This window comes from Sorex fumeus, unplaced genomic scaffold (genome assembly GCF_029834395.1).
Source record: "Sorex fumeus unplaced genomic scaffold, SorFum_2.1 ptg000150l, whole genome shotgun sequence".
In the NCBI taxonomy this organism is placed as follows: Eukaryota; Metazoa; Chordata; class Mammalia; order Eulipotyphla; family Soricidae; genus Sorex; species Sorex fumeus.
In genome coordinates this window covers 235,719-262,494 of record NW_026606207.1, presented here as the reverse complement: position 1 = coordinate 262,494, position 26,776 = coordinate 235,719, and the positions used below count along the sequence as shown (strand labels likewise).

The 26,776-nt window shown below is 62.9% G+C and overlaps 1 protein-coding gene across 1 annotated transcript; it reads right to left on the bottom strand.

Annotated features, from left to right (window-relative positions):
* Positions 1 to 284: 284 nt before the first annotated feature.
* RIPOR3 (RIPOR family member 3) lies at positions 285 to 25,550 on the bottom strand. Its single transcript, XM_056106942.1, has 22 exons — positions 25,441 to 25,550; positions 23,055 to 23,069; positions 17,660 to 17,791; positions 16,722 to 16,800; positions 14,142 to 14,165; positions 13,561 to 13,614; positions 12,974 to 13,123; positions 12,303 to 12,366; positions 12,003 to 12,046; positions 11,760 to 11,885; positions 11,431 to 11,576; positions 10,405 to 10,537; positions 7,877 to 8,401; positions 5,773 to 5,864; positions 5,408 to 5,567; positions 4,713 to 4,848; positions 4,223 to 4,384; positions 3,742 to 3,903; positions 3,415 to 3,617; positions 2,007 to 2,090; positions 701 to 791; positions 285 to 388 (listed from the first exon to the last, which is right to left on the bottom strand). Exons 1-22 carry the CDS (start codon positions 25,548 to 25,550, stop codon positions 285 to 287), a joined length of 2,796 nt encoding a protein of 931 aa, XP_055962917.1.
* Between the last annotated feature and the right edge of the window lie 1,226 nt (positions 25,551 to 26,776).

The following is a 26,776-nucleotide window of genomic DNA, read 5'->3' as shown; positions in this document are numbered from 1 at the left end:
GCTCTGCTCAGGGCATCTCGTGGGGCACGGAACCCCAGCCTGCGTGCAGCCCCCCGTGCTGCCTTGTGCAGACCTCACTTGCTGCCCACGCCGCAGCCTGCCCCAGGCCTCTGCCTGTCCGAGGGGCAGGCCGGAAACCCCCACCCCCCGTGCCAGAAGCCCCTTTGCTCGGGCAGGAGCCCCGCCGCCCATGCAGATGGGGCACAGTGCCCCTGCTCCAGCCGTCATGGCTGGGTAGCGGGCAATGTAGAGAAGCCAGGGGTGAGCGTGTCGACCGAGGCTTCTTAAAATACTGTGATTTCAACGTCTGGCTCCTGGCTGAAGGCCGCTGCTCTCTGCTCCCAGCAAAGTCGGTCCATCTTCTCAAACGCGAGGCGGCCTTTTTCCCCTGAAATGGAAAAGGGGCAGCTGATGGCGTTCCCTTGGGGACCCCTGCCCGGCTTGTGAGTCACAGATGGCCCTGGGGAGGGGAAGGGATGGGGAGGGAGCACTCAGGCCCTGCCTGGCCCCCGTCCTGCACACCCTCCCACCCCTGCAACCCCCATCCAATCCATAGTCGTTCAAACCCGGCCTTGCCGCCTCCTCCAGGAAGGCGACTAGCCTTGGCCAGGTGCAAGGACATGGGCCCCAATGAGGACCGAGCGCCACCTTCCTGTGGGGCCCAGGCCTCGGTGCTCCCCGGGCCTGACAGGGACTTTACCGAAGGACAGCGTGGCTTCCCGCGCCGCCGAGCGCACGGCCTCCAGCTCCGACAGGCACAGGCTGGCGATCTGCTCAATGCTCTCGACGGCCTGGGGAGAGGGGGCCAGGCCCATGAGGGGCACACGCACCCTGAATCCCACCCTCGAGAGCTACATCACAACTGCACTCAGCTCCTGGTAGTGGATGCGGCCGGCTAGGTCAGCAGGCAGCGCGGGAGGGTGTGTGGACACCCTTGGAGTGGTGTGACCTGCTGCCCACCCCCACCCCCCACATCAGGGCCTGGTGCCCGTCTGGTTCTGCTTCCAGGGCACCAGGCACCCTGCCCCTCTAATGGCTGCTCCAGAGGGAACCCCAGGGGGTAGGGGGCGGGAGGGGGGTGTTCATCCACCCTGGCTGCCTCTGCCAGATTCTTTTCATCTTGCAGGTCTACAAGGATTTGTTCTAAACAAGAGTTCCGGGCGCAGGGGCAGGTGGAAGCAGATCAGGCACCCAAGTGGGGGTCGTGTATGAGGAAGTCTGGGAAATGCGGTAATTCATTCCCTGAAGAACATGAACCTGGCTAAGGAGCCAGGCAGTCTAGATTTCAGAGCTTTCTCACAGACGCGCGCCATGATATTCGAGTGAAAGATGGGAAAAGACGCTTCATCCCGGGGCTGGAGCGATAGCACAGCGGGGAAGGTGTTGGTCTTGCATGTGGCTGACCTGGGTTCGATTCCCATAGGGTCCCCTGAGCAACGCCAGGAGTAATTCCTGAGTGCAGAGCCAGAAGTAACCCCTGTACACCGCCGGGTGTAACCCAAAGAGCAAAAAAAAAAAACCATGAAGCTCCATCCCTACGGTGCAAGGCCCTTCAGGACCCTCCTCCGTCCACACGCCCCCTCCCCCCACTCCCTGGCTGATCCACAAACGGTCGTATTGCTGTTTGGGAGCTATATTCAGGGGCCGGAGAGAAAGGACCCGGGTGAGGTGCTGACCTTGCATGTGGCCGGCCCTGGTTCAGTCCTCAGCACCACATGGGCCTCCAAGGACCGCCAGGTGTGGGCCAGGCCTCCCCCACAAAGTGTAACTACTGAATAGAGAGCCCACTCTGAAGTGCTCAGACACAATAAGCATGAAGATCGCGGGGCATTTCCGCATTTCTCTTATTTGAGAAATGAGAAATTTCTCATTTCGCTTTTGCTGCCTCATATGAGCATTTAGAAGACTTTCAACCCAGGCTCCCAGACCGTAGCCTCCAAAAGCTCAGAGGGGGCCCTGGGGAGCTGCCCGCCCCGCCCGCCCCGCCACCGCGAGGGGACGCTCACCCCCAGGTGCTGCAGCGCCATGCAGGCCGCCTGCTGCAGCCGCGTGTCTTCGCTGGCCAGGGCATCCGTGTAGAAGAGCAAGGCCTGGGGGAAACGGGCATGAGGCCCCGAGAGCAGGACTCGGCGCACCCCGTGTCTGTCTCTGTGAATCGCTGGCCAAGACATCCCAGCACCTCCACGCAGAGAACCAGATCCCAGAGCAGGCATCCAGGGGGGCGGGGCCCTCCCAGGTCCAGTCTCGGTCCTGGGCCCACCTGCCTGCCTCAGCTGTCTCGTCGGGGGGACACCCCTGCTTTCATGGGTGACCTAGCAGGCATGTAACTGGCCTAACCGTGAGAAGGTGGGGTCGAGTTTCTCAAGGGGGTCTGCCTGCTGCTGGAACTGTCTGACCCCTGGGCGGAGCGGGACCCTGGGACTCCGGGTGTCCTGCTGTCTGTCCTGGGTGCTGGCACCCCGCTGCCCTCACCTGCCTGATGCCTGCCCGCCTGAAGGCCGGAACCCTGCACCCCAGCCCGGCCCCTGGTCTCTGCAGTGAATCTGAAGGTGTTTCTGCCACGGTAAAAACATCTACCACCCGTCCAGGCATGGGTGAGGGGCCTGGCGGGCGAAATGAAGGTGGTTTTCTGAAAGTAAAGGGCAGTAACTATTCCAGGCAGACTCAAGGAGTCACAGGGAAGTGAGGGGCAGGGGTTCAGGGTGCAAGGCGTTCAGCCCCATGCCATGGCATCCTCTGATTGCCCCCTGGGACATCTGGGCAGCCCAAGAGAGAAACCCTGCGATCCTAGCTCCCCGGGGTGCCACAGGAGACGAGTCGGAAGCAGTGAGAAGGTTGGGGCGCCGATATGGGGGCCGGGGCCAAGGCACTGACTCAGAGACCCGGGATACCCACAGTGGCGATCGTGAGGCCAGGGGCGGGGGGAGGGCAGCTGGTGGCCACCACGGAGGGTGTGGGGGACAGCTACCTGCATTCTGTCCACACCTGTCTGTCCTTGGCCCCTAAGAGGTGAGCCACGAGGCGAGGCCGATGCCCACAGCACTCAGCACCCCCAGATGCGCAGGCGGGTGACCCCAGCAACACCCACTTCGTCACGGAAGTTTCGGAAACCTTTAAGTGGCCTTGGGCAGGGGGGGTCACTCTGGCTAAACCGGCGGACGGGGCAGCCCTTGGCACACGGGTTCCTTGCCAGGAAATGAGAGCGTTCGAGAGAAGCTTCTGCGTGACTCGGGGATGAGAGAGCTGGAGATGCCTCGGACATGGGGCTGGGGGGGTGGGGGCCCGCAGGGCGTGCCACGCTGAGGACCCCTACAGCTATAGCCTGACCCCCCCCCCCACGCTGCACTTTCCAGGAGAGAGCACCTCACCCACCTCACCCGCCACCCTCCACACCCGGGCCCCCCGCAACGCTACCTTCTCCCGGAAGCTCCTGTGTCGTGCAGCGCTGGCCAGGCGGGCGCTGGCCTTCCTGCAGGTGTGCGGGGGCCCGTCCAACTGGAGCAGCGCCCAGACGCGCAGGGTCTGGGGCAGGGGCTGGAGCCGGCCCAGCCGTCTGCCCCTCAGCTTCCCGAGGGCCTTGGCCTGCCGGGCGCACTGCAGCTCCTCCACGAGCGTCACTAGGAGAGGCCAAGGCTAGGGGCGCCGCCGCCGGCCTCTCATCCCCTCCCATCCCTGCCCGCTGCCCGGCCAGCTGGACAGGCCTCGACTGCCCCCGGAACAGGGGTCGCGCAGCACCCTTACCTTCCTTGGTGAGCTGGGCAAAGTGCTTCTCCAGGTCGGCCACCCTCTGCCGCAGCAGGTAACCGTGGAACTGGAACCAGGTGACGGTCTGGTCCTCGGGGAGTCCGGCCCGGGGGAGCAGCCCCCCACAGCTCAACACCTGCTCAAGCAGCCTGCGGCACGCTGCGAGATAGGGGGACTGCTGAGAGCCAGCCGGGCACCCACCCACCCCCAAGGCCCGTGGCACGAGGGCAAGCGCTCTCTCCCTCCCGCCCCACCGGGGGCCACCTCGGGGTGCGTCTCCGTGTCCTCCATCATCCAGGGGGCAGGCACGAGGCCCGGGGTGGCAGGGCCCAGAGTTGCCGCCACTAGTCGGGAAGGTGACCGCCCTCCACACGAGCGGCCTCCCCCAGAGACGTCCCCAGCAGCCGCCCCTGCCCCCAGGGCCCTGCTATGGCTCACTGGGAGACGCGAAAGCCAGGTGAGCACTGGGACGGAGTACCTATTTCCAGCTGTCCTGGGTACTTCCCGCGCACCCTGTGCACGAACGTCCTCTTGAGCTGGCCGAGCAGCGTGGGGGCGGGGCAGGCCAGGACCCCGCCGCGCTCCGTGCAGCCCCTCCACAGCTTCAGACACCCCTTCCTCCGGGTGGCCTGGGGGAGGACTGAAAGCCCAGCCTCAGTGACCGGACCAGGGAGCCGGGGCTCCCCCCGATGACCCGCACCTGCGCGGGCCCCCACACAACCCGGGTGTCCTGCCTGTCCTGTGGGCAGGCTGGTGCCAGGGCCCAGTCCCATCCGTTGGAGCACAGGACAGGGGCCTTGGGGGGACCCCCAAGGCGGAGGCCCAGGGCGGGCTCAGGGACCCCTTGGCCCGAGACACAGGCCAGACTGCAGAGCATCCCCGCAGCCCCCCTGCCGTCCCCTGGGGTCCCTCTGGGCTGTGGCCAGCCGGGCTTCGATGTCCAGCCCCACGTGCGGGTGGGCACTTACTCTCTTCGATGGATGTCGCCTGGCGGGCCTTCCGGAAGTCCAGCCCGGACAGCGTCTCCAGGACCTGCTTCTGCTGGACCGCCTCTTCCAGCAGGTACTCTTGGACTATCCTCGACAGGTTGGGGGAGGCCAGTTTCTGGGGATCAGCCAGGTCAGCAACAGGTCAGCAGGGAGCTCTCAGGCCCGGGGCCCCCCACGCCTCCACGGGGCACCTGCCCGAGGTGGGCCCTTCCCCACTGTCCAGGGGATGGGGGACAGGGTGCTGCTGACAGGAGCACGGACCCGGCAGGAAAGAGGGGATGGGGAGGGACCGGTCAGGACCCCTGAGCCTGGATCCAGCTATACCTGAAGCCCACCCCTGAACCGTCTCAGATCTGGGCCACTCCGCCTGTCTGTTGGCGCCACGGCCGGAGGGGACCCACTGCCGCCTTGGTTTTCCCCAGGATGCAGCAGCTCCGAGCTCCAGCGACAGCCCCCCAGGCCCGGGGGCCCGCCCGGGAACCCTTCAGCCTCACTGGCTCTTTGGGTGGGGTCTGCATATCCCCACTCTTGGTGGGGACACACCTGGCAGTGCTCAGGGCTTCCTCCTGATGCTGCATTTGGGGGTCGCTCCTGGCGGGGCCCAGGGGACCGTGCGGGGTGCCGGGACCAACGCGCCCTGCCCACTGTCCTTCCCTCAGCGCCCCCTCTCCGACCTGCAGCAGATCCTTGCACACTTGCAGGTGGACCTCGAGCAGCGTGTCCAGCTCGGGGGTGCTGGCCGGGAGCTCCCTGCATGCACTCGGCGACGGCGCTGGGGTTGGGGTCCTGTCCTTTCTGAGTCCGGAGAATCGAGCGAGCCTGTGAGCCGTCCGGCTCCCTCTGGGCCAGAGACGCTCCTTCCCCGGGACTGGCCGGGGTGGGGGGGGGGGGGGCGGGGGTCGGCCCAAATCCCCGGAAGAGGGGGTGGTGGGGAGAGAAAGTTCTGGGCTTGGGCTGTGACGGGGCCCTAGTCCCATCCCCGGGACGCTCCCCGCCAGGCTGGCATGGAGAGGGGCGCACTCACCGGGGATCCCCGAGCAGGGCCAGGTCTGCGTGGAGGAAGGCAAAGCTCTCCAGGATGCATTCCACCAGGCTCTCGGTCGAGGCGCGCTCCGGACCGGCCACGCGGGGCTGCGGGCGAGGCCACACCTGAGCCCAAGGCAGCCCCCCAAGTGAGGGGGGCCAGCACTCCCCAAACCCCCACACAGCCACGGCAGGGACAGGGGCGCCTGGAGGAGACAGAGCTGGAAGACCAGTGTAATCACGTCTGTCCTGGGAGCAGGGAGTGAGCCCTCGGTGGGGCCCTTCCCCAGGGGTCACCTGCCCGGGGTGGACTTCAAGTCCACTGGCCACTTGGTCGCTGCACTTAACCCTTCCCAGCGGAACCACCAAGGCCCCGGGACCACTGGGCGCAACAGTCAAAGTCAGCGTGTTCGGGGCCAGAGTGATAACACAGCGGGGAGGGCATTTGCCTTGCACGTGGCCAACCCGGGTTCGATCCCCGGCCTCCCATAGGGTCCCCCAAGCACCACCAGGAGTCATTCCTGAGTGCAGAGCCAGGAGGAACCCCGCAGCATCGCCAGGTGTGACCTCAAAAGCAACAAAACCAAACAAAGCAAAACAAAAAAAGGGCGGTGTGTTCCCACCTGGGAATGTGACTGTGGGTGATGTGTGGCCCAGAGTCCCACTGCAACCTCGTGTGGGTGGGGAAAAGTCGTGGGGCCACCTAGAGGCTCGGCACTGTCCCGTCACTGCTGCTGTGACCCAGCATTTGGCCACCGGCCTCAGGCTCAGCCTCTCTAACAGGACAAACATTCACTCGAGCCGGACCCTGCGCTTCTGGCCCCCAAACAGCAGACCAACAGTGGGCAGTGGAAGGCCATGACCTGATGGACAGGCCAGCAGCATTCTTGAGCGGCGAGGGTGAGGAGGGGGATCCCCCTAAGCCCCTGCCCACGAGGCGGGTCGGGGAGCAGCCTGCGCTGAGCCAGTCGGAGAACGGGCAGAGACAGAATCATGCACGCAACGACCTCTTTAGAGGGGAAGTGAGGCCGGGTGTGTGCGAATCCAGACTCCATCCCTCGGTAAAGCGAGGTATTTATTTGCTCTGTGTGTGTGTGTGTGCGTGTGTGTCTGTGTGTGTGCATGTGTGTGTCTTTGTGTGTGTATCTGTGTGTGTCTGTGTGTGTGTCTGTGTGAGTGTGTGTCTGTGTGTGTCTGTGTGTCTGTGTGTGTGTCTGTGTGTGTGTCTGTGTGTCTGTGTGTCTGTGTGTGTGTGTGTAGTGCACAGGGGTTACTCCTGGCTCTGCACTCAGGAATCACTCCTGGCAGTGCTCCAGGGGCTGTATGGGATGCCGGGGGTCGAACCCCGGGTGGGCCGCGTGCAAGCGCCCTCCCTATTGTCCCATCAAAACAGGCCCCATGTTGCTTAGACGTTTCTCTTGAAGGTTTTGGACAGGTCGTTGTTAAAGCCCAGAGCCACGCCCGACAGTGACGATCTTAAGTCTCTGGGTCGAAAATGACAATTTCACCTGCCTCTCGCCAGTGCTAGGTGGGAACGTCCTCCTGGGGTCGAGCGAGAAGAAAAAGCCAAAAGCAGTTTTGTTCTGTTTTTATTGTCGTGAGGCCACGCCTGGCCGTGCGGGGTCACCCCAGGAGCTCTCCCACTGAGCCGCACACCCCCCACGCCCCGCGCACACACGGTGGCGGCGTGGCTGAACTAGCGTGCCGGGAGCTGCTGGCGGCTCTGCGTGATTTCACCTGCATTTCAGTTTCTCCAAGCCCCAAACTAATCATCCCCCCAAGAACGGCCTAGGCTGCCCTCTCTGGAAGGTCCTGTGGGGCGCGTGTGACCTCTCGCTCTGCCAGCTCTGACTCTGGGGGTCCGTCAAGGTGCGGCAGCTTCCCCGTATTCCCACACGGGTCAGAGGCCTCGAGCCGGACCCCAGTTCTGGCCTGGCGGGGAGCAGATGGGCCGCGCCTCGACTTCCCCTGGTGGTCTTTCTCTCCGCCCAGCGCCAGCCACTGCTGACCCCACCGGACAGATGAGCAAACTGAGGTCCCCTGGGGTCCCCCGGGGCTAAGGGCAGGCTGCCCGCACCATCGGCAAAGTGGGGGCGCTGCCCACCCGGGCCCGGACCTACCTTCAGCCGCTCCCGGAAGCCGAGAACCTGCTTCTGCAGCTCCCGGAGTGGGGGCGGGGCGGGCTCCATGGACCCCAGCAAGTCCAGGACCTCCTGCAGGGGCCCCTCGAGGGCCGCCCCCGGCCCGTCCTCTCCGTCCCCCATTTCTGCGTCCTCGTGGCCGCTCCCCAGGTCGGGGTGGTCATGGAGCGGGGGGCTCTCGGCGTCCAGCATCCTCCAGCCAGGCTGTTGTGTCCAGGAGCACCCGGCCAGGTCACCGATGTCCGGCAGGAGACCCGGGGCTGGGGGCCTGTCCAGGGGCCCCTCTTCGACGGGGGGGTCGGGGCCGATGGCTGAGGGCAGGAAGCCCACGTCCAGGGTGGATGCCGATGTGCTGGTCTCTGTGTCCCGGGGGTCCTCGGAGCTGAAGGAACCCATCTCGGGCGGCCCCTGGCTCGCTGGGCCGAGGTCTCCGTCCGACGGGTAGCTGAGGAGGGACGTGGCCCTGGGCATGGCTGGCAGCGGCAGCAGTGGCGGCAGGACAGACTGGAGGGGGGCGGAGGCCCAGCATCAGCCAGTGGCGCCCAGAGCCCCGGCCTCGGCCACCCACCTCCAGCGACTCCTTCCTCAGGGCCTGGGATTTCAGGGCAGCCCGGGCAGGTGCTCGGGTGCAGTTGAAAGGGCAGTGGACTTGGGCAGAAGCTGTGTCCCAACCCCTCAGAATCCACCAGGGCAGAGAGCCATTAGTCTCCTTTCTCCGATACAGAGATGGAAGCCCAGAGAGGCTGAGTGACTTGCCTAAAGTCACACAGCATCAAGAAGTGCAAGGAGAATTCGAACCCTGACCTAACTCCACAGACTCTGCCAGAGATGACTTTTTTTTTTTTTACAGCAGAGTACAATGGGACCCACCAGGGCCAGACAAGGAAAAAGATCTCTCCAAGCTAGCCTGGGTGTAGAGGGGACAGGAGCTCTGCACTGTTACGTTGTCACCCTTCCCCTGGGCTCAACTCAACCTTCTGATTTTTGTCTCTGGTCTTTAAACCCCTTATCCCAAACGCCCCCTCACCTAGAAGGAGACGTCCCTGGGACAATTCCTGACCATCCCCTAAAAGGAGATGAGCTCGGGCCTGGAGGAAGAGCACAGGGCTTAAAAGCATGTGGTCATGAATTCAAACCCCCAGTGCCCCACATGTGCTGAGCAGGATGGGGCAGCCCGTGTGCCCATGATCCTGGCACCAAAGGCGATTTTGGCATCACACACGTGAGTGTAAGAGCCACAGATGGGTGCCAGGGGCAGCGGGAAAGATGGGACGTTAGGGAAAGCCGCTGGCTTGCACCTGGCCGACTCAGATTCCATCTCTGGCATGGTACACCGTCCCTCAAGAAGAGGGGGATCTGAAAGTCTGTAAGTCTCTAATGTATATCTCACAGTGATCTATCAAAATAATTTATTTTTCTTTTTGGGTCACACTCGGCAATGCTCAGGGGTCACTCCTGGCTCTGCACTCAGGAATCACTCCTGGCGGTGCTCAGGGGATCCTGCGGGATGCTGGGAATCAAACCCAGACCAGCTGCATGCAAGACAAACGCCCTCCCCGCTGTGCTATCACTCCAGCCCCTCATTAAAACAATTTTTTTTTTTTACTTTTTGGGTCACACCTGGCGATACACAGGGGTTCCTCCTGGCTCTGCACTCAGGAGTTACTCCTGGCAGTGCTCAGGGGACCCTATGGGATGCTGGGAATCGAACCCGGGTCAGCTGTGTGCAAGACAAACGCCCTCCCCGCTGTGCTATCACTCCAGCCCCTCATTAAAACAATTTTTTTTTACTTTTTGGGTCACACCTGGCGATGCACAGGGGTTCCTCCTGGCTCTGCACTCAGGAGTTACTCCTGGCAGTGCTCAGGGGACCCTATGGGATGCTGGGAATCGAACCCGGGTCAGCTGTGTGCAAGACAAACGCCCTACCCTCTGTGCTATCGCTCCAGCCCCTCATTAAAACAATTTTTAAAAATTAAAAAAAGAAAGAATTCCACCACTAACCCACAATAAAAAAAAAGAAGTGGGGGATCCCTGCACACAGAACCGGGGTAAGTTCTGAGCACAGCTAAGGGTGCCCACCCCCCAGAAAAAAAATGAACACAGGAGGTGACTTTTGGTGAGTGCAGCGACCACCACGAGAAGAGGCACAACCCAATCCCCAGCTCCCCAGGGCTCACGCACGCAAAGGTGGGAGGGGGGCCTCAGGCCTGTGGGAGAGCGCCCTCTGCTGGGCGGACATCTCATTGCCACAGAACAAAGCTCCGGGGTCTGGGCAGTGAGAGGGTCCAAGGGCCCGAGAGCGGCCCCTCAGGGGGCCAAGCAGGACCAGCACCTCCTGCAGACACCCCCAGGACACGCAGGAGGGGCAGCATGAGGAAGAAAAGACAGGCCAGCCCCCACCAACCACAGTGCAGGGGATGAACCCAAAGTTGCTCCCTCTGGAGGAGCCACAGGGCCCGGCCCGGAGGTCACCCTGGTCTAACAGCCCCCAAGGGTGCACTCACCAGGTAGTACCTCTCCCGGAAACTGGGGGTGCTGGGGGGCGTCCAGTTGTACAGAGACCCCTTTCTGCCACCCAAGGAGGACTTGCTCGCTGGGCTGGGGGTTCCCAGGCAGCTGTCGGCGGCATCCAGTGGACTGTGGGGGGTGGGGAGGGCACAGGGGTCAGCCCAGGGGGCTTTGCTTGCTGTCCTCAGGGTACCAAGAACAACAGGCTTCGCCGAGCACTTTGGGTGCGGGAGGAGTCCCACAAAACCATCTCTGGGCTGGAAAAGTAGCTTGTTCACAGAGGTCAGACACCCACCAGCTCGGCCCCGTGGGTCTGGGGCCAGTGGGACCCCATGCCTGGACCGCGCCTGGCCAGTGCTGATGGGTCAGGGATGAGGACAGCTCCCTGTGCCTGGCACCCTCAGGCTGGGCTGAGACAGGGCCAGGGACAAGGGTCCAGTGGGTCTGTGGCGCCCACCTAGCCCCGCCCACCAGCCTGATGATGGGAGGCAGTGAAGGGCCCTCACACTCGTGAGTGACACCATCTGGCCGGGGACAGGAGCTTAATGCCGAGACAGGACTGTGTGTCCATCTCAGTTACAGGCAGGTGGGGACCCCTGGCTCAGGCCCTCTGGGAAGGCCCAGCCCCCTGCAATGCCCAACCTAGGAGACAAAGCTTGGGACCTGACATGGCACAAGGGACCAGGGCCAGGCCCGGCCACTCGCCAAATGCCTGCAGCTCTTGGGGGACAGAGCACATGCACACACACACGCACATGAACACACACATGCACACACACGCACATGAACACACACATGCACACACACGCACGCAAACACGCACACACACACACACCGGAAAGGGAAAACAGTCTCAGTGGGAAAAGGCCACGGGGCCCCCTCACTCCGGCCGTCCCGGGACCCCGGGGATGACCAGGGAGGTGCCCGTGGTTGGTGCTCAGTACTATCAGGTCCCAGAGGCGCAGGGGAAAGCGGGAGGACAGTCTGTCCCCTTGCAGGCAGCCGGGACGCGCCCCACTCACTTCCACAACACCTCCAGCTGGAGCTTGATGGTGCCCAGCTCGGTGATGTCCACCACGATGACCTGCGGCCTGGTCGTGAAGAAGTCGGTGATGTCGCAGGTCACAGCACCCACAGCCAGGGAACTCAGGCCCCGCAGCTCCGTCACCTTCAAAGGGGTGCAGAAGAGGGTGGGGCCCAGCGCCTCGGCCCCGCCCTCCCAGACCACGCCCTCTGTGGCCCCGCCCCTTAGCCCCTTTAGGCCCCGCCCCCAAGTGCTTCTGCTGCTGTCCTGGTCACGCCCCTCGCAGGCCCCGCCCACCCAGCCGTGGCCCCGCCCCTCCCCACGCACCTTGATCTCCAGGTTGTCGTGCAGGGTCGGGGTGAAAGCCTTGTCCTCCTCGTCCCAGGTCTGGCTGTCGTCAGACTCGATCCGGCCCCTCAGCTTCCAGCGCTGGCGGCCCAGGCGCATGAGCACCTGCGGGCCAGGCGGGCGTTCAGGCGGCCAGCGAGGCGCCCTTCCCCCAGGACCCTGGTTCCCGGCCGCTCCCCACCCCGACCACCCGGCCCCGGGGCCGAGCTGCGGAGACCCTACCTCGTACTGGTCTCCGGGACAGAGGCGCGCGTAGCCCACCAGGCCTGGAACAGAGACAAGCCAGCTCCCCGCTGCCTCCTGCTCCCCCCAGGACCCAGACCTCAGTGGGGGCCCCTCTGCCCGTGGGGATAGCGTGAGGGGGAGGGGAAGCCGTCACGAGGGACAGTGGTCAGGCCAGGACCTCACAGCCAATTCACGGGGGCAGGACTGGCCTGAGGTCACAGGTCACACCAGACCTGCATGGGGCTGGGATCTTCCTGACCCAGGGCCGGTGGAGTCCCGGCCTCCCGCTCCTGTCACCTTTCATCCGGATGTGGAACTCGCCCAGGTGCACCTCCAGGGCTCCCTCGATGAGCCACATGTCCTGCAAGGGCCACAAGGGGTCAGCACCACAGAGGCTGCAGACGGCACAGTCTCCCTCCTTCCCCTCCTGTGGCTGTCACACACAGACACACACACAGACACACACACAGGCACGCACACAGACACACACACAGGCACACACACGCACATGCACATATCTGAACACATCTCTGCAGACTGTCACACACAGGCGCACACACACAGACACACACCAGACACACAGGCACCTTGGTGCACTCCTACAGCCTGTCACATGCACACACACAGACACACAGATACACAGACACACACACATGCACATATCTCGGCACATCTCTGCAGGCTGTCACACACAGACACACACACACACACACCAGACACACACACACACCAGACACACATGCACCTTGGTGCACTCCTGCAGCCTGTCACATGCACACACACACACACACACATGCACATATCTCAGCACATCTCTGCAGGCTGTCACACAGAGACACACACAGAGACACACACCAGACACACACCAGACACACACCAGACACGCACACACCTCTGTGCACTCCTGCAGGCCATCACATGCACACACACACACACACACACACACAAACACACACGCACGCACGCACCTCGGCGCACTCCTGCAGGCTACGCCCCAGCTCCTGCAGGCTGTCCCGGGACGCGCGGCTGGCCGGGCCCCCCGAGAAGGCGCGCTGCATGTTGGCGGCTCCGGCCCGCAGGCGGCACTGGACGCAGTAGCCTTCGTAGAGCTCGTCCACCTGCAGCGGGCACCCGGCGGACGCTCAGTCGTCGCGAGGGGCCTGCTCGCGGGAGCTGAGTCTGCACCCACCCAGCCCCAGGCCCGCGGGGCCGCGGCCACACTGTCTGTGCTCGGAGTCGCCCTGCCTGCGCCCCCAGAACGGGCAGGAGGGTCTGTCGGTACCTGCCGCTGCTCCCCGCACCCCGCACCCGCACCCCGCAACGGGGGACCGAGAAGCAGATGGGAGAGTTCACGGACCCGGATCTGAAGGGACCTGCTGTGCGATCCGGGGCCAGCCTCAACCCTCTCTGGGCCGCTGCCCTCCCGTCTGCACAGCCGGCACCTGAGGACTTTGGTCCAAACTGAGCCTGGCACAGCACCCACCACCAGCCCTGCCATCCTGGTCGTCGTCCCGGCACCAGAACCCCCCGCCCACGGCGACGCACCCAGGCCCACCTTGCTGATGTGAAACTCCATCTTCCGGATGTGCCTGTCCACGGCGCGGGTTTGCTTCTCGGAAACAGAGACCAGCTGCTGGCTAGGTGGCCGGATCGGCCACGCCCACCAGCAACAGCCACGCCTGCCCACACTGCCACGCCCATCCACTCTGGCCCAGGTTCCACGCCCACTGTATAGCCACGCCCACGATGTGGCCACACCCAACACGTAGCCACGCCCACCAGCAACAGCCCCGCCTACTCGAACTGCCGCACGCATTCACGCCCATAGCATAGCCACGCCCACGGCATAGCCACGCCCACTTCACAGCCACGCCCATCGCACTGGCCGTGCCCAGAAGCACTGTCACACCCACCTGCACCGCCACTCCCATGTCCCGCCCCTGTCTCAGCAACCCGTCACTGAGCACTGGACTCAATCCCAGGGCAGCCCCTCCCTACCCCCAAAACAGGGGTCTCATCGTGGAGCCTCCATTTGCAAAATGGGCCGGAAACCCAAGTGTTCCTCCGGGAGGAAGGGGCAACCAGAAGGACATGCCTACCGCAGCCCCCTTACCTGTGCGCCGACCGTCCACTCACCTTGTCCAGGTCATAATAGAAAGCCTGCAGGGCGAGAAGACGGGAGGAAGTGTCGGGGTGACCGCAGGAGCCCCCAGCCCAGCAGGCCTGAGCCAGCGCCTCCCCCGAGACTGCCCTGGGCCCAGACTGGTCCTGGCCGACGGGGAGCGCGGTCAGCAGCAGCACCTGGTTGGACGCCGGACCCTCGCTCCCGGCTGTGTGTCCCGGCCAGGGGACTCAGCCTCCCTGCGGGGAACCAGCACCCCCAGTTCAGCGCTTCCGGAGTGGCGCAGTCCCCGTGCCGGGCACCAGGGGGCGCCAGAGGTAAGCCTTTGGGGGGGGGGGGACATCGTACAAGGAGCCAGAGGGAACATTGGGGGGGAGGGAGGCCCCACCCTGGTGGTTGCGTGACCCTGGCGCCGGGGAGGTCAGTACTAGGCTGCACTCTGCCGCTGACCGTGTCCCAGTGAAGGAACTTAAAGCCCCGTCAAGGAAAGAAACAGGCGTCCCCAAGCCTTGGAAGGAGAGACCACGCAGCAAGGTCTCCAAGGGGTGGGACCCGTCTCTGTCTCACCAGGTGGCCCCTGGGCCATTTCCGCCCGGCCCTGGCCTCAGTGTGCCCTTCTGCAAAATAGAACAGCTGAGACTCTGCACCTCGGTCACTCGTCCACCCTAGGGCAAGCAGGAGCCTTCGGGGAGTGGGACAGGGACGGGGCCTCTGCCTGCTGTCCAGGCTGAGCTGGCCATGCCCAGGGCTGGCACAGGAGGTTGGGTGCTGCCTTTCCCTCCCTGCCCAGCTCTCTCTCTGCTCTGTTGAGGCCAGGTCCAGAGGTGACGATGCTTACTGGATGCAAAGATTCATTGGTCCTTCAGCTACGTCCTCAGTCAAGCCGGGATGTTATACACTCGGGGGCTTGGGAGGAGGGTCCCGGGTGCCCTGTCCCTGGGGTCTGGGGTGCCCGTCCCTAGCCTGTGTTTCTGAGTCTTTTTTTTTCTTTTGTCTTTTTTGGGTCACATCGGTGATGCGAAGGGGTTACTCCTGGCTCTGCACTCAGGAATCACTCCTGGCAGTGCTTGGCAAGGGACCATATGGGATGCCGAGGATCGAACCCAGGTCGGCCGCGTGCAAGAGCAGAGCCAGGAGTAAGCCCTGAGCACCGCCAGGTGTGGCCCCCAGACAGTAACACAGTAAAAATAAAATTAAATTAAAAAATTTAAATGCTCTCTGGCTCTCTGATGGGTGACCAAAGCTCAGAGCAGGTTGAGTTTTCCAGGGCTCAGGACAGACCAAAGACGCCCCACATAGCAGGAAGCCCCCCAGCCCGTGGATGTGGGGGAACATGCTGGCTGGACTGAGGTCAGAGTGGGGGTCACTGAGATGGGCACTGAGCACGCCAGAACCCGCTTCCACGCCTCATGAACCACCAACTGCGGGGGGGGGGACATTGTAAAATCAGGGTGACCTGAGGGTCAGAGTGATAATACAACAGTAGGGCTGACCCGGTTTAAGCCCCGGAATCCCATACGGTCCCCCGAGCCCCACCAGGAGTGATTCCTGAGTGCAGAGTCAGGAGGAAGTAAGACCTAACAACTGTGACCAAAAAGAAGAAAAAAAAAAAGAAAAGAAAAAAATCAAGGGCAATCAAGCTGGTGGCCTGAAATCTTCCAAGACTGACACTCTTTATTTATTTATTTATTTATTTTGCTTTTTGGGTCACACCCAGCTGATGCTCAGGGGTTCCTCCTGGCTCTGCACTCAGGAATCACTCCTGCCGGTGCTTGGGGGACCCTATGGGATGCTGGGAGTCGAACCCGGGTTGGCCGCGTGCAAGGCAAACGCCCTATCCGCTGTGCTGTTGCTCCAACCCCAAGACTGACACTCTGAGGGGCTGGAGTGATAGCACAGCGGGGAGGACGTTTGCCTTGCACACGGCCAACCCGGGTTCGATTCCCATCATCCCATAGGGTCCCCCGAGCACCGCCAGGGGTAATTCCTGAGTGCAGAGCCAGGAGTAACCCCTGAACATCGCCGGGTGTGACCCAAAAAGGAAAAAATACAAAAAGACTGACACTCTGAGAAAGAAAAGGTCTGTTCCTGACAGTAACTTCTAGAACCAAGGATAAAGGTCTGCTGGGGGCCAGAAGTCTGAATATCTGGGGTCGGGAGGAGATGTATGGGTCTTAGGGGAAGACGCCCCGACCAGCCTGTGGGACAGATTCAGCTAGATTCCGTCCTGAATGAAGCCTGTTCCCGGGCCCGGGCTGGGCTCCGTGGCAGGGAAGCTTCGACGACCTGGGTTCGATCTCCGGCTCTACCCCCATCAAATTCTGAGACGGAGCCTCCGTGCCAGGAGCCGACGAGAGTGAGGGAGGGTTTGTATTTGTTTGGGGAGGGGGTTGTTGTTTAGGCTTTTTGATTTGGGGTCCCACCCGGCGGGGCTCAGGACTCATTCCTGGCTCAGTGCTCGACTTCACTCCCAACAGTGCTCAGGGGACCCTGTGTGCTGCTGAGGATGGAACCCAGGTCACTGCCCTTCCCGCTGTGCCGCCCCGCCCTCAGCCCAAGAAGTTGGAGCCTGGCCGCGCCAGGCAGACACTCACCAGCCGGGAGTTCCTGTGTGTGTTACTGTGGCAGCCCGACAGGTAATCCAGTTCCGCCTGCTGGGCACAAAGGTGCTCCCTGCGGGGAGGGAGCACGGAGACTTGGAGGACTCAAGGGAGGGGTGCGAGCGGCGAGGGGCGTGCGCCCGGCCCCCTGCACCAGCCCAGCCCTCACGCACAAGAGCTGCAGTGAGGCCTGGCAATGTGAGGGACCTCTTGGGACCTCTTTTTTTTTTCTTTTTGGGTCACACCCGGCCATGCACAGGGGTTACTCCTGGCTCTGCACTCAGGAATCACTCCTGGCAGTGCTCAGGGGACTATATGGGATGCTGCGAGTGGATCCCAGGTCGGCCACATGCAAGGCAAACGCCCTACCCGTTGTGCTATCGCTCCAGCCCCGTGGGGGACCTCTTGGTGATTCCCCGGGACCCCCAGCGGCCAGTGCAGAGATAAACAAAGCAGCCCCCACAGAGGTGTGGGTTCCCGTGGGCTTGGGTGTCACTGCAGCCTGAAGGGCCCTGAGTGATGGGCCCCATGACCAGTGAACCTGGGGACCCACCCTGGGAAGTCCAGAGAAGGGGGCTGGGCACCCCCAGGACTATTCCCACTATACTTTCCAGCCCATCGAGGGTAGACAGGAGATAACTCGAAGCTTGGGGTCCCGGCCAGGGCACCCTCTTCTAGTGTTTGCTGGGCTGCCCTGGGAAAGTGGTTTGCCCTCTCTGGGCCAGCTAGCATCACGGTCTTCCAGATCTGCCTCTCCCTGGGGGCTGGGTTCTGGAGAAGAGGGGGTGCACTGGCCCCAGACAAGCCTCTCACGGGGCACCTCGTGCGACCCGCAGCAGGTAAGCGCCCCCTCCCCCAGCAGGGCACAGGGTGGGAACGGCCAGCCCAGAGTGAGAGCAAAGCCCCGTGAAGGCAGCAGGAGCCTGTCTTACTGGAGGCCTCTCCGCAGTGCCTTGAAGATCTTCTTCACCTGCTGGGGCCTGGGGTCGGGGCACACGGGGCCCTTCCTCAGGGTGCCGTACATCCTGGCCGGCTTGGCGGACGCCCGCGCCCTCACGGAGTTCCTGCAAGCAAGACAGAGGCTCAGAACGGACTCTGCACCGAGTGCTCAAGGCAGGGGGCGTGTGGGAGCAGCAGCCAGTGCCTGACGGTCAAGAGGCTCGTGGCGTCCACCTCAGCCACGTGAGTCTCAGAAAGTTACTGAGACTTCTGGGGATTCGGTTTCCTCCTCTGTACGCGCAGGGCTCGGGTGGAAGATTGGAGGGAGAATCCCCTCAGACATGCAGTGACCAGGGAAGACCGTCAGCCAGCGGGCAGCTCGGCCCGCCCAGGCCCTGGACACGCCGGAGCCCCCTAGGGGGCCAAACAGTGCATGGTCAGCCCTGACAGGACCACAGCCTGGCCCCCGGACCCTCCTCCATCTCTCTGGGCACCTCCACACGGGGACCGGAGGGGGCGATTGACTGTCACACACAGGTGCTTACAGTAAGCTCACGCACTCATACCCCCAGACGCTCAGGTACACGCACACACACTCACACACACACTCACATACACCCCCAGATGCTCAAATACACTCACACACTCACTCACACACTCACATACACCCTCAGATACTCAGATACACACACACACTCACACCCCCATACGCTCAGATACACTCACACTCACACACACACACACTCATGTACACCCCCAGATGCTTAAGTACACTCACACACACATGTTCACATACACTCACATACACCCCCAGATGTTCAAATACACTCACACATGCTAACACACTCACACAAATACACACTCACATATCCACACCCACATATCCACATTCACACACGACTCCCCCATACTCGTTTATTCTCAAACTCATACGCAGACACACAAATAACCACACGCTCCCAATGTACTCATGCACCAATACACCAGTCTCTCTCTCTCTCTCTCTCTCTCTCTCTCACACACACACACACACACACACACTCATATACTCCCACACCCAGACTCACTCTCACACTTTCACACACTCACATATATCATATATTTACACACACATGTACTCAGTTGTTCCCAGGCTAGCCCATGTCCTTGCTCTGTTCCGTGCTCTGATCCAGGGACAGGAACGAGCCACTTCCTTTCCAGGTTCTGGATTCACGGGAAGGATTCTTGGCCCCAGTTTCCCCAGGAACCTCCTCCTGCAACTCCCAGCCACCTCCTCCTTGTCCCCTCACAGGAATCTGCAGCCAATGCGAAGAGGAACAGACGGGGACTGGTCAACTCCATATGCAGTGAGTTCCTGGATCGAACCATGCCTGCAGCTCACACATGCTACTGTGGTGTGAGTTCCACGAGCCCACGTTTCTGTTTGTCCCCACTGCATTTAAGCTCCTCGGCGTAAAGGTGCCAGGAGAGCTGGCTCAGGACGGACGGGGGGGGGGGGGGGTGCCTCTTCTCAGGCCCCTGCACTTGGGGAGGGTTCTGTGTCAGCCCGCGAGGCTCTTCCCTGAGCCTCCTTCTGAGGCCCATCTGCCGTCCTGGGCACATGGGACTCGCTCTCTGCTCCGTCCTCAGCTGTCACACGGGAGCACTGGAGCTTGGGGCTCTGTTTAGAGACTAGGTCCGGCCTGTGGCACTGTGGAGCATACCGTAGGCGCCTAATAAGTGTTTGCTTCTCTGACAGTTACGGCTGCCCGGTCCTTCCCCCACCCCCAGCCTTAGGGGGTGACCCGGAAGCACAACACTGGTTCCAAGCAGGGGGCCGGCTGTGGACAGCGTTTCAGCGAGATCCCACGGGAGAGCAGGACAAAGGTGCTCCCAAGATGGCCGCATCACGTAAGGGGACAGAGGACGGGGCCGGGTGGGCACCAGGAAGCGGGGGGGGGGACCCACGGAGAGGCAGAGAGGCTGGGAGTGGGGGTCCCGCCTGCCTTTGGGAACTGGGCTGGGGGCACCCAGGGAGAAGAGCCCCAGAACCCGCACAGCCAGCCTGCAGGCAGGGACTCGGCCCCCTGCTGCTCACCTCCCGCCAAAGTGCTCAGCTGTGGACAGACCAGGCCAGGGATACAGACCCCTGGATGCAGGGGGACCCCGGGCACCGGGGCCGTGTCACTGCACCAAGGAAAGATCTGGAACCTGGAGCCACAGAGGGCCCTCGCTGAGCCAGGAGGCCAGGAGTTCATGCGGGGGCCAGACCCCAGCTCCTGGTCAGCCACTGCCTCCCTGTCCCAGCCCCAGGGGCCTCAGTTTCCCCATCTGTAAAGGAACAACGATTGCTCAGTCTGCCGTAGGTTTTCCTGACTGTATATGCCAGGGGCTGTTCTAGCAACTGGTGAGTGAGTCCAGCGGGCACCCCAGTCACCAATGCCCCTGAACAGCCCCCAGGGGGGTGGCCGTGGGGGGACACGACAGGAGATAACAAGTGCAGACCCCAAACCCAAAAGCCAGGGCTCTCTCCAGCTCGCCCGCCTGCAAGCTGTGTGACCTGGGATAAGTCGCTCACCCTCTCTGTGCCTTATCTGTTCTCATCTCTCAGGGAAGCAGAGCAAGGACGGCTGAGTCGCGTGGGTTAATAAATAGAAAAAGGGCTTTAGAGGCGCCTGGCACGGGCACAGGGGCTGTGTCTGCCCTTCACTGGTTCAGATACTTTAAAAAATGATCAGAAAGAGGGTCCCGAAGGATGGTACAACAGGGAGGGTGTTTGCCTGGCACGAGGCCAGCTGGATTCGATCCCCGGCACCCCCGAAGGTCCCCCGAGCACCGCCAGGAGTGATTCCCAAGCGCAGAGCCAGGAAGAAGCCCTGAGCATCACCGGGTGTGACCCAAACAAACAAAACAACAAAACGACCAGAAAGAAACTGCTGCCGGGGAAACCAAGGCAGAACACGAGCGGGGAGGGGCAAGGCCGGCCGGGGTGTCCTTACTGGGTGCAGGGGTGGGCATCAGCCTCCGTAGGGCGAGGTCCTGGCATCAGTCCTGGGAGCCCCCCCCAAAACAGTCTCACTGTGAAGGCGATGTCCCACCGGCCACTGCGGTGACTCCGCGGTCACTCTGCGAGCCCAGCGGGTCTCCCTCCGCCCTCCCCGGGGTGTCACCCACCTTTTGGAACGGGCCCTCCACAGACGCGGCATCTCCGGCGGCTGCAGATGTTGGGTGGGAGGGGGCAGCAGCCCCAGAGGGTCTCAGAGCAGGAGGGACCAGGAGGGGCCAGGCAGGGAACCGGGGGCAGGGGAGGTGTTTGGAGCGGGGGACTGCAGGAGTCCCACTCACCTGCCCGTTCCCAGGCCCAGCTTTGTCCAGCTCTGCCAGGTGGACGCGCCCGACAGACGCTCCCGGGCGGGCGGGATGTGAAACCCGCGTCTGGCGTCAGGCCCGGGTCAGCGCGGCCAGGTCAGGAGCCGCCTCTGGGGGCGGAGGCGTCGGCGAATATTCAACAGCCCCTGGCGCCCAGACCTGCTGCTTCCCCGGGCACGTGCCTCCGCCCCCGTGCCCACGGAGGTGGCGCGTGTCACGTCGGGTGGGGCCGGACGGGACCCCCGAGCCTGTCCCCTGCTGCCCTGCCCCTGCCGGGTGGTGTGATTCCTGCCAGTGGGGGGGCTCCAGGTGGGCAGGGCTGGACTTAACAGCCCCGCCCCTGCCAGGGTCACACTCAGCTGGCAGGAGGCCTCTCCTTCTCTGCTCTTTTTTTTCTCTTCTTTTTGGGTCCCACCCAGCGATGCACAGGGGGTTCCTCCTGGCTCTGAACTCAGGAATCCCACCTGGCGGTGCTCGGGGGACCCTATGGGATGCTGGGAATCGAACCTGGGTCGGCTGCTTGCAAGGCAAACGCCCTCCCTTTTGTGCTACTGCTCCTGCTCTTGCCTCTCTCTGGAGAAAACGGGGCTCAGTAACTGCCTCCGCCCAGCACCTGCCCCCAGGTGCCTCTCCCGTCCCCCCCCCCACAGATGCCCACGGATGCCTGAGAGCCTCTCTGGGTGCCCACGATGATGGCGACACCCCAAGACTCCTGGCTCAGTATGGTCCCCTCCGAGGGAAGGGGGTCCTGGCTGGGGGGGGGGGCAACTGTCCATGTAAACCCTGGGAGTGGGGCCAGCTGCCAGCTTTGACCAGAACGGTCGAGCAATAGCACAGCGGGGAGGGTGTTTCCCTGGCATGTGGCCCACCTGGGTTCGATCCTCATATGGTCCCCTGAGCACTGCCAGGAGTAATTCCTGAGTGCAGAGTCAGGAGTAAGTTCTGGGCATTGCCAGGTATGACCCGCCCCCCCATAAAAAAGTAACACCCCGGAATGTGCAGGGTGAGGAGGGCATCCGCTGCCCAGCTCCCTGGGCATTGCTCCGGAGGGCATTGCTGCCTTCCCCTCCCCCGAGACTCCTCCCTGTGGATTCAAAGTCCTCTCCACGGGGGAGGGGGGGAGGGGGGGGCTGGGGTGGGGGGAGGGGGGCTCAAGTGCCAGGATGGGGTGGGACAAAGGGGACCAGCGGGGATCTGCCCGTCTGCCCAGCCAGCGCCTGGGTCAGCCTGGTTGGATTAATTACCTGGTGAGGCTGAAACCCAATCCAGGCTGGCCAGCAGGAACCCAGACCCTGGGGGTCGGGCGGAGGCCTGAGGGGGGCAGCTCCCCGGGTCCTTCCTGTTGCCCAGGGCCGCTTCTCCCCCGCCCTCAGGAAGGGGGTACTGAGCTCTCCGAGGGGCCCCACTGGCTCTTAAAATCCTGATTCAGAAATACAGACCCTGGGGGCGCGGGACTCTGAAATGTGGGTCCAGGGTGTGGGTCAGAGGTGGGTCGGCGGGCAAGGAGCTGGCCTTGGGAGCGGCCGACCCAGTTTTGGTCCCCGTCACCACCCCCCCGAGTCCCCTGAGCCATACCAAGAGTCAGCCCGGAGCACAGGGCCAGAACTAAGCTCGGAGCACTGCCAGGTAGGGCCCCCAAATTCAAAAGCAACAACAATAAATGGTTCATTTGAGAAATAACAACTATGGCTTGGCTCGTTTCTACTTAGCCCCTCTCTGCAGCATTGATGGAGCACCTACTGTGTGCCTTCCTCACTGTGTGTGGGTGGAGCACCTACTGTGTGCCTTCCTCACCGTGCATGGGTGGAGCACCTACTGTGTGCCTTCCTCATTGTGCATGGATGGAGCACCCACTGTATGCCTTCCTCACCGTGCATGGGTGGAGCACCTACTGTGTGCCTTCCTCACCGTGCATGGATGGAGCACCTACTGTGTGCCTTCCTCACCGTGCATGGATGGGGCACCTACTGTGTGCCTTCCTCATTGTGCATGGATGGGGCACCCACTGTGTGCCTTCCTCACCGTGCATGGATGGGGCACCTACTGTGTGCCTTCCTCATTGTGCATGGATGGGGCACCCACTGTGTGCCTTCCTCACGGTGCGTGGGTAGAGCACCTACTGTGTGCCTGCCTCATAGTGCATAGATGAAGCACCTTCTGTGTGCCTTCCTGGCTGCACACATGGAGTGCCTACTGAGTGTTTTCCTCATAGTGCAGCCAATTGGAAGCTCAGGCTTGGGGCACTGGCCCCACCTCATCTAGGACTTGCTGAAATTTCTTTCCATTCATGGGTCAGTTTCTCCTGCTCTGACCCTCCCCAGGGGGGTCCTTGCTGTTCGCACGGTGGCTGTTTCCTGAGGCGGGCAGTGCCATCCCGGGTGCTAGAACGACCCGGGGGCGGGGGTGGGAGGCGCGTTCAGTGTGTTCAGAGAGAGACTGTTTCTGGGGGTGCCAAGTGGCCCCCGGAACTCCTGGCCTGGGAGAGACCCCCTCACTGCCAGCCACAACCCCCCTTCCATCCTTGAGGATGACCCCCTGACCCACACTGACCCTCCTCGGGAAAGGGCCCCCCGCCCCGCACCCCAACCGCCCTTCCCTCGGCTCCCGCCTCCTGGGGCCACGCCCCTGCTTCCGTTCCCTCATCTGACAGCAGAGTGCGTCACCCGTGGAGAGTGACTGATGGTCACAGTCACGGAGTCTGCCAGGCGGGCAGAAGGGGCGGCACCTGCCCCCATCCAAAATCTGATACTATTCCGGAAGCTGGGGTCCTCCACGCTGCGCTGGCCACTCCTCCCTGCACCCTCCCGGGCACTGAGCAGCCAGGGGCTGCCCACAGGGGCCAGGCTTCAGGGGGGCCCTTCGCGTGGGGTTGGAGTCCACAGAAGGAACTGGAGGAACCTGCCTGGCCCGGGCGGGGAGCCAGGCCTGGGGGGAGACAGGGGAGGGGGCTTAGGGGGCCAAGGAAGGAGAACGTGGGGAGAGACGCCGTGTGTGTGTGTGTGTGTGTGTGTGTGTGTGTGTGTGTGTGTGCCGGGGGTGGCCGCTGGGCTAAAGTCAGGCTGCTGGGGCCAAGACCCCCGGGGCTCAGGAAGCAATCCAGGGCTGCAGTGGGTGTTGACTGACTCCCTGACAGCCTGATTCAGCCCCGCTTGGCTGTGCCCTGCGCCCCCCTCGTTTCTGTTTGGGGCACATGTTGGGGTCCCTCGGGCCAGCTGAGTACCCTGCTGGGACACTGGAGTCTGTCCGGGCAGCAGCCGCGGAGGAGACACACGTGACTGGCCAGAACTCAGTCACAGCCAAGCGGTGAGCTCCGGGCCAGCGGGTCCACAGAGCTCAGAGCCTGCTCTGCGGTGAGCACTGTTGGTGAGCATCCCAGCAGACCGTCCACGTGCCTGCTCAGCCAGTATGGACCGGCTCGGCCAGCGTCCACTGGCCTGGCATGCAGCAGCTCAGCGTCACTGGATTGCACCCCACGGCCTCAGGGGAGCAGCCAGTCCTGATCCCATTTCTCAGAGGAGACTCAGACGGGCCATCACCTGCCCCCGGCCACAGGGCTGGGAGATGAGGCTCCACTTCCTGCTCTGCCAAACAGGAAAGAATTCCATCCTCATCCCGCCCTGAGGAATAATTAAGCGCCAAGTCGGCTGATCTTCCTGTGTGCCCTGGGCCGAGTGACCTCACCTCTCTGGCCTCAGCGTTCCTGAAGTCGAGTCAGGCAGACAGAATTCTGGGATCAGAGCCTGCGCGACGGCGAACGCAGGCCTCAGGGCCTTTGCAGGTTCTGCCCACACAGAGTATCTGTCACACACACATGCCCAGATGCAGAGTCACTGGCACACACACACACACTGTGGACAGAAACACTCACAGACACATAATCACACACGTACACTTACATGTGCACACACACGTGTTCATATCTCACGTGCACGTGCACAAAGGTGTATACACACACGAACACATGCATACAATGCACACCCGGAAATACGCCACACAAATGCACTTGCTACGTAGAGGCATACATGGACATACACCTCCAAAATTCACACGAGTCATATGCACATGTAGACACACACCCACACGTACCCATGCAACCAGAATGCGTGCACACACAGACTCATGCACCCACACATGTACATACACGTATGCACTCCTCCACCTGTGGACACGCACACAGAACCACCACCCGTGAATGAGCACACACAGACACACACACACACATTTTGACACATATACCTATGCCCAAACATTCATGTACACATGTTCACACACACACACACACACACACGCTCATGCCCACATGCACTCATGCACTCATACACACGTGCACACACAGACATGTGTACATGGCACACACTCACTACAGGCGCCTGAACCGCGGGGTCCCCGTGGGGTCGCGTCCGCAGGGACACAGGGTGGCACTCACGCGATCCTCCGGCTCTGGGCGCTGCTGAAGCCGGCGAAGGAGGCGCTGCGGCCCACGACGCCCACGGCGCCCGCGTCCCCCGGGGACAGGAAGCGCAGCCTCACCGACATGCCGGCACCTGCGGAGAGGACGGTCAGCCCCGGCCACTACCCGCTGCCCGCGCTCAGAGGGTGCCCGGCGGCCCCAGGACGAGGAAGCAGTCAGGAGGGTCGAGGGCGAGATGCAAACCCTCGTTTCCTATGGTGGTGACCAGCCCCTGCTGGGTCCAGCTCCGCTCACCCCAGCCCAGGGCCTGCGGGGGCAGCTATGGGCCAGACATCGCTGGGGGTGGGGGGACTTGCACGGGGCGGGCTGGGCCTCCTCAGGCCCCCGTTGTTGGGGAGGTCGCAGCCCCCAGTCACCTTCGGGAGCTTCCACTGAAGTGACGCCAGCCCAGGGGAGCCAGGCCAGCACGGAGGAGGCGGCCAGAGAGGAGAAGAAAAGGCTGCAGGGGGAGGAGGGGAGGAAGGGAAGGGTGTGGAGGGCACAGGGAACAGCACGGGCAAAGGGCCGGTGGTGCAGAGGACTCGGCGTAACGTGAGACAGAAGAAGCCGTGACCCGCTGCCCTGCCCTGACCCGGCCACGGGGCGCCGGCCTGGCACGCGGGGGCCGCCGTTTCCCAGAGCTTGGCGAGGCTGGACAGACGCCTCCCGACCATCGGAAAGTTCGCCGCAGTATCTGACCTCAATCTTGGCCGCTCTGGTTTCGAGCCTCCCTCCCGGGCCCGGCTGGCTTGATCCAGGGGTGCCGGGACCCCACTGCCCACACTGACCCCACCACACCCAGCGCGGCCCCGCACCGGCCCCCATCACTGTCACCCACCACACCCGCCTCTGCTCTCCTGCCTGGGTCCCGCTGCTTCCTGTCAGCCCCTCCCCCCGCCCCTCCCCCCTGGAAACCACAGTGATCCCAGCGTGCGCACAAGCTCCCTGGCTCGGGGCCTCGGTGATCCCATCTGCAGAATGGACGTTCAGCCAAGGCCAGAGGAGACGCAGAGGGGGAGCAGGCAACGCGGGCGCCTCTGTGCCAGGGCCTGCCAGAACCCCGCTGCCCATCGGCCAGGTGTGTGCCTACAAAGTCCACCCGCGCTGGTGGCTAGAGGCTGGGTGAGTGCTCAGAGATGCATTGGGCTGAGGGGGAAACTGAGGCTCAGAGACCAGCAGAGCCACGAACTCAGAGCCCGCCTGAGGGCTGGGATGCCCTCACTCTGTCCCCAACTCTTGTGCTTTCTAGAACGTTCCCCCAACTTCCCCCGGGTCACAGTCTTTAGGGTAAAAGGGAAGGACTTAACCACAA

Excerpts from the sequence above, each read along its gene's own strand:
- RIPOR3 (XM_056106942.1), bottom strand. The coding sequence starts at position 25,550 with ATGTCGGTGAGGCTGCGCTTCCTGTCCCCGGGGGACGCGGGCGCCGTG. Across the intron at positions 12,367-12,973 it reads GCCTGCAGGAGTGCGCCGAG|GACATGTGGCTCATCGAGGG; the intron begins GTGCGTGCGTGC and ends TGGCCCTTGCAG. Across the intron at positions 11,886-12,002 it reads GTCCCGGAGACCAGTACGAG|GTGCTCATGCGCCTGGGCCG; the intron begins GTAGGGTCTCCG and ends CCTGGCCCGCAG.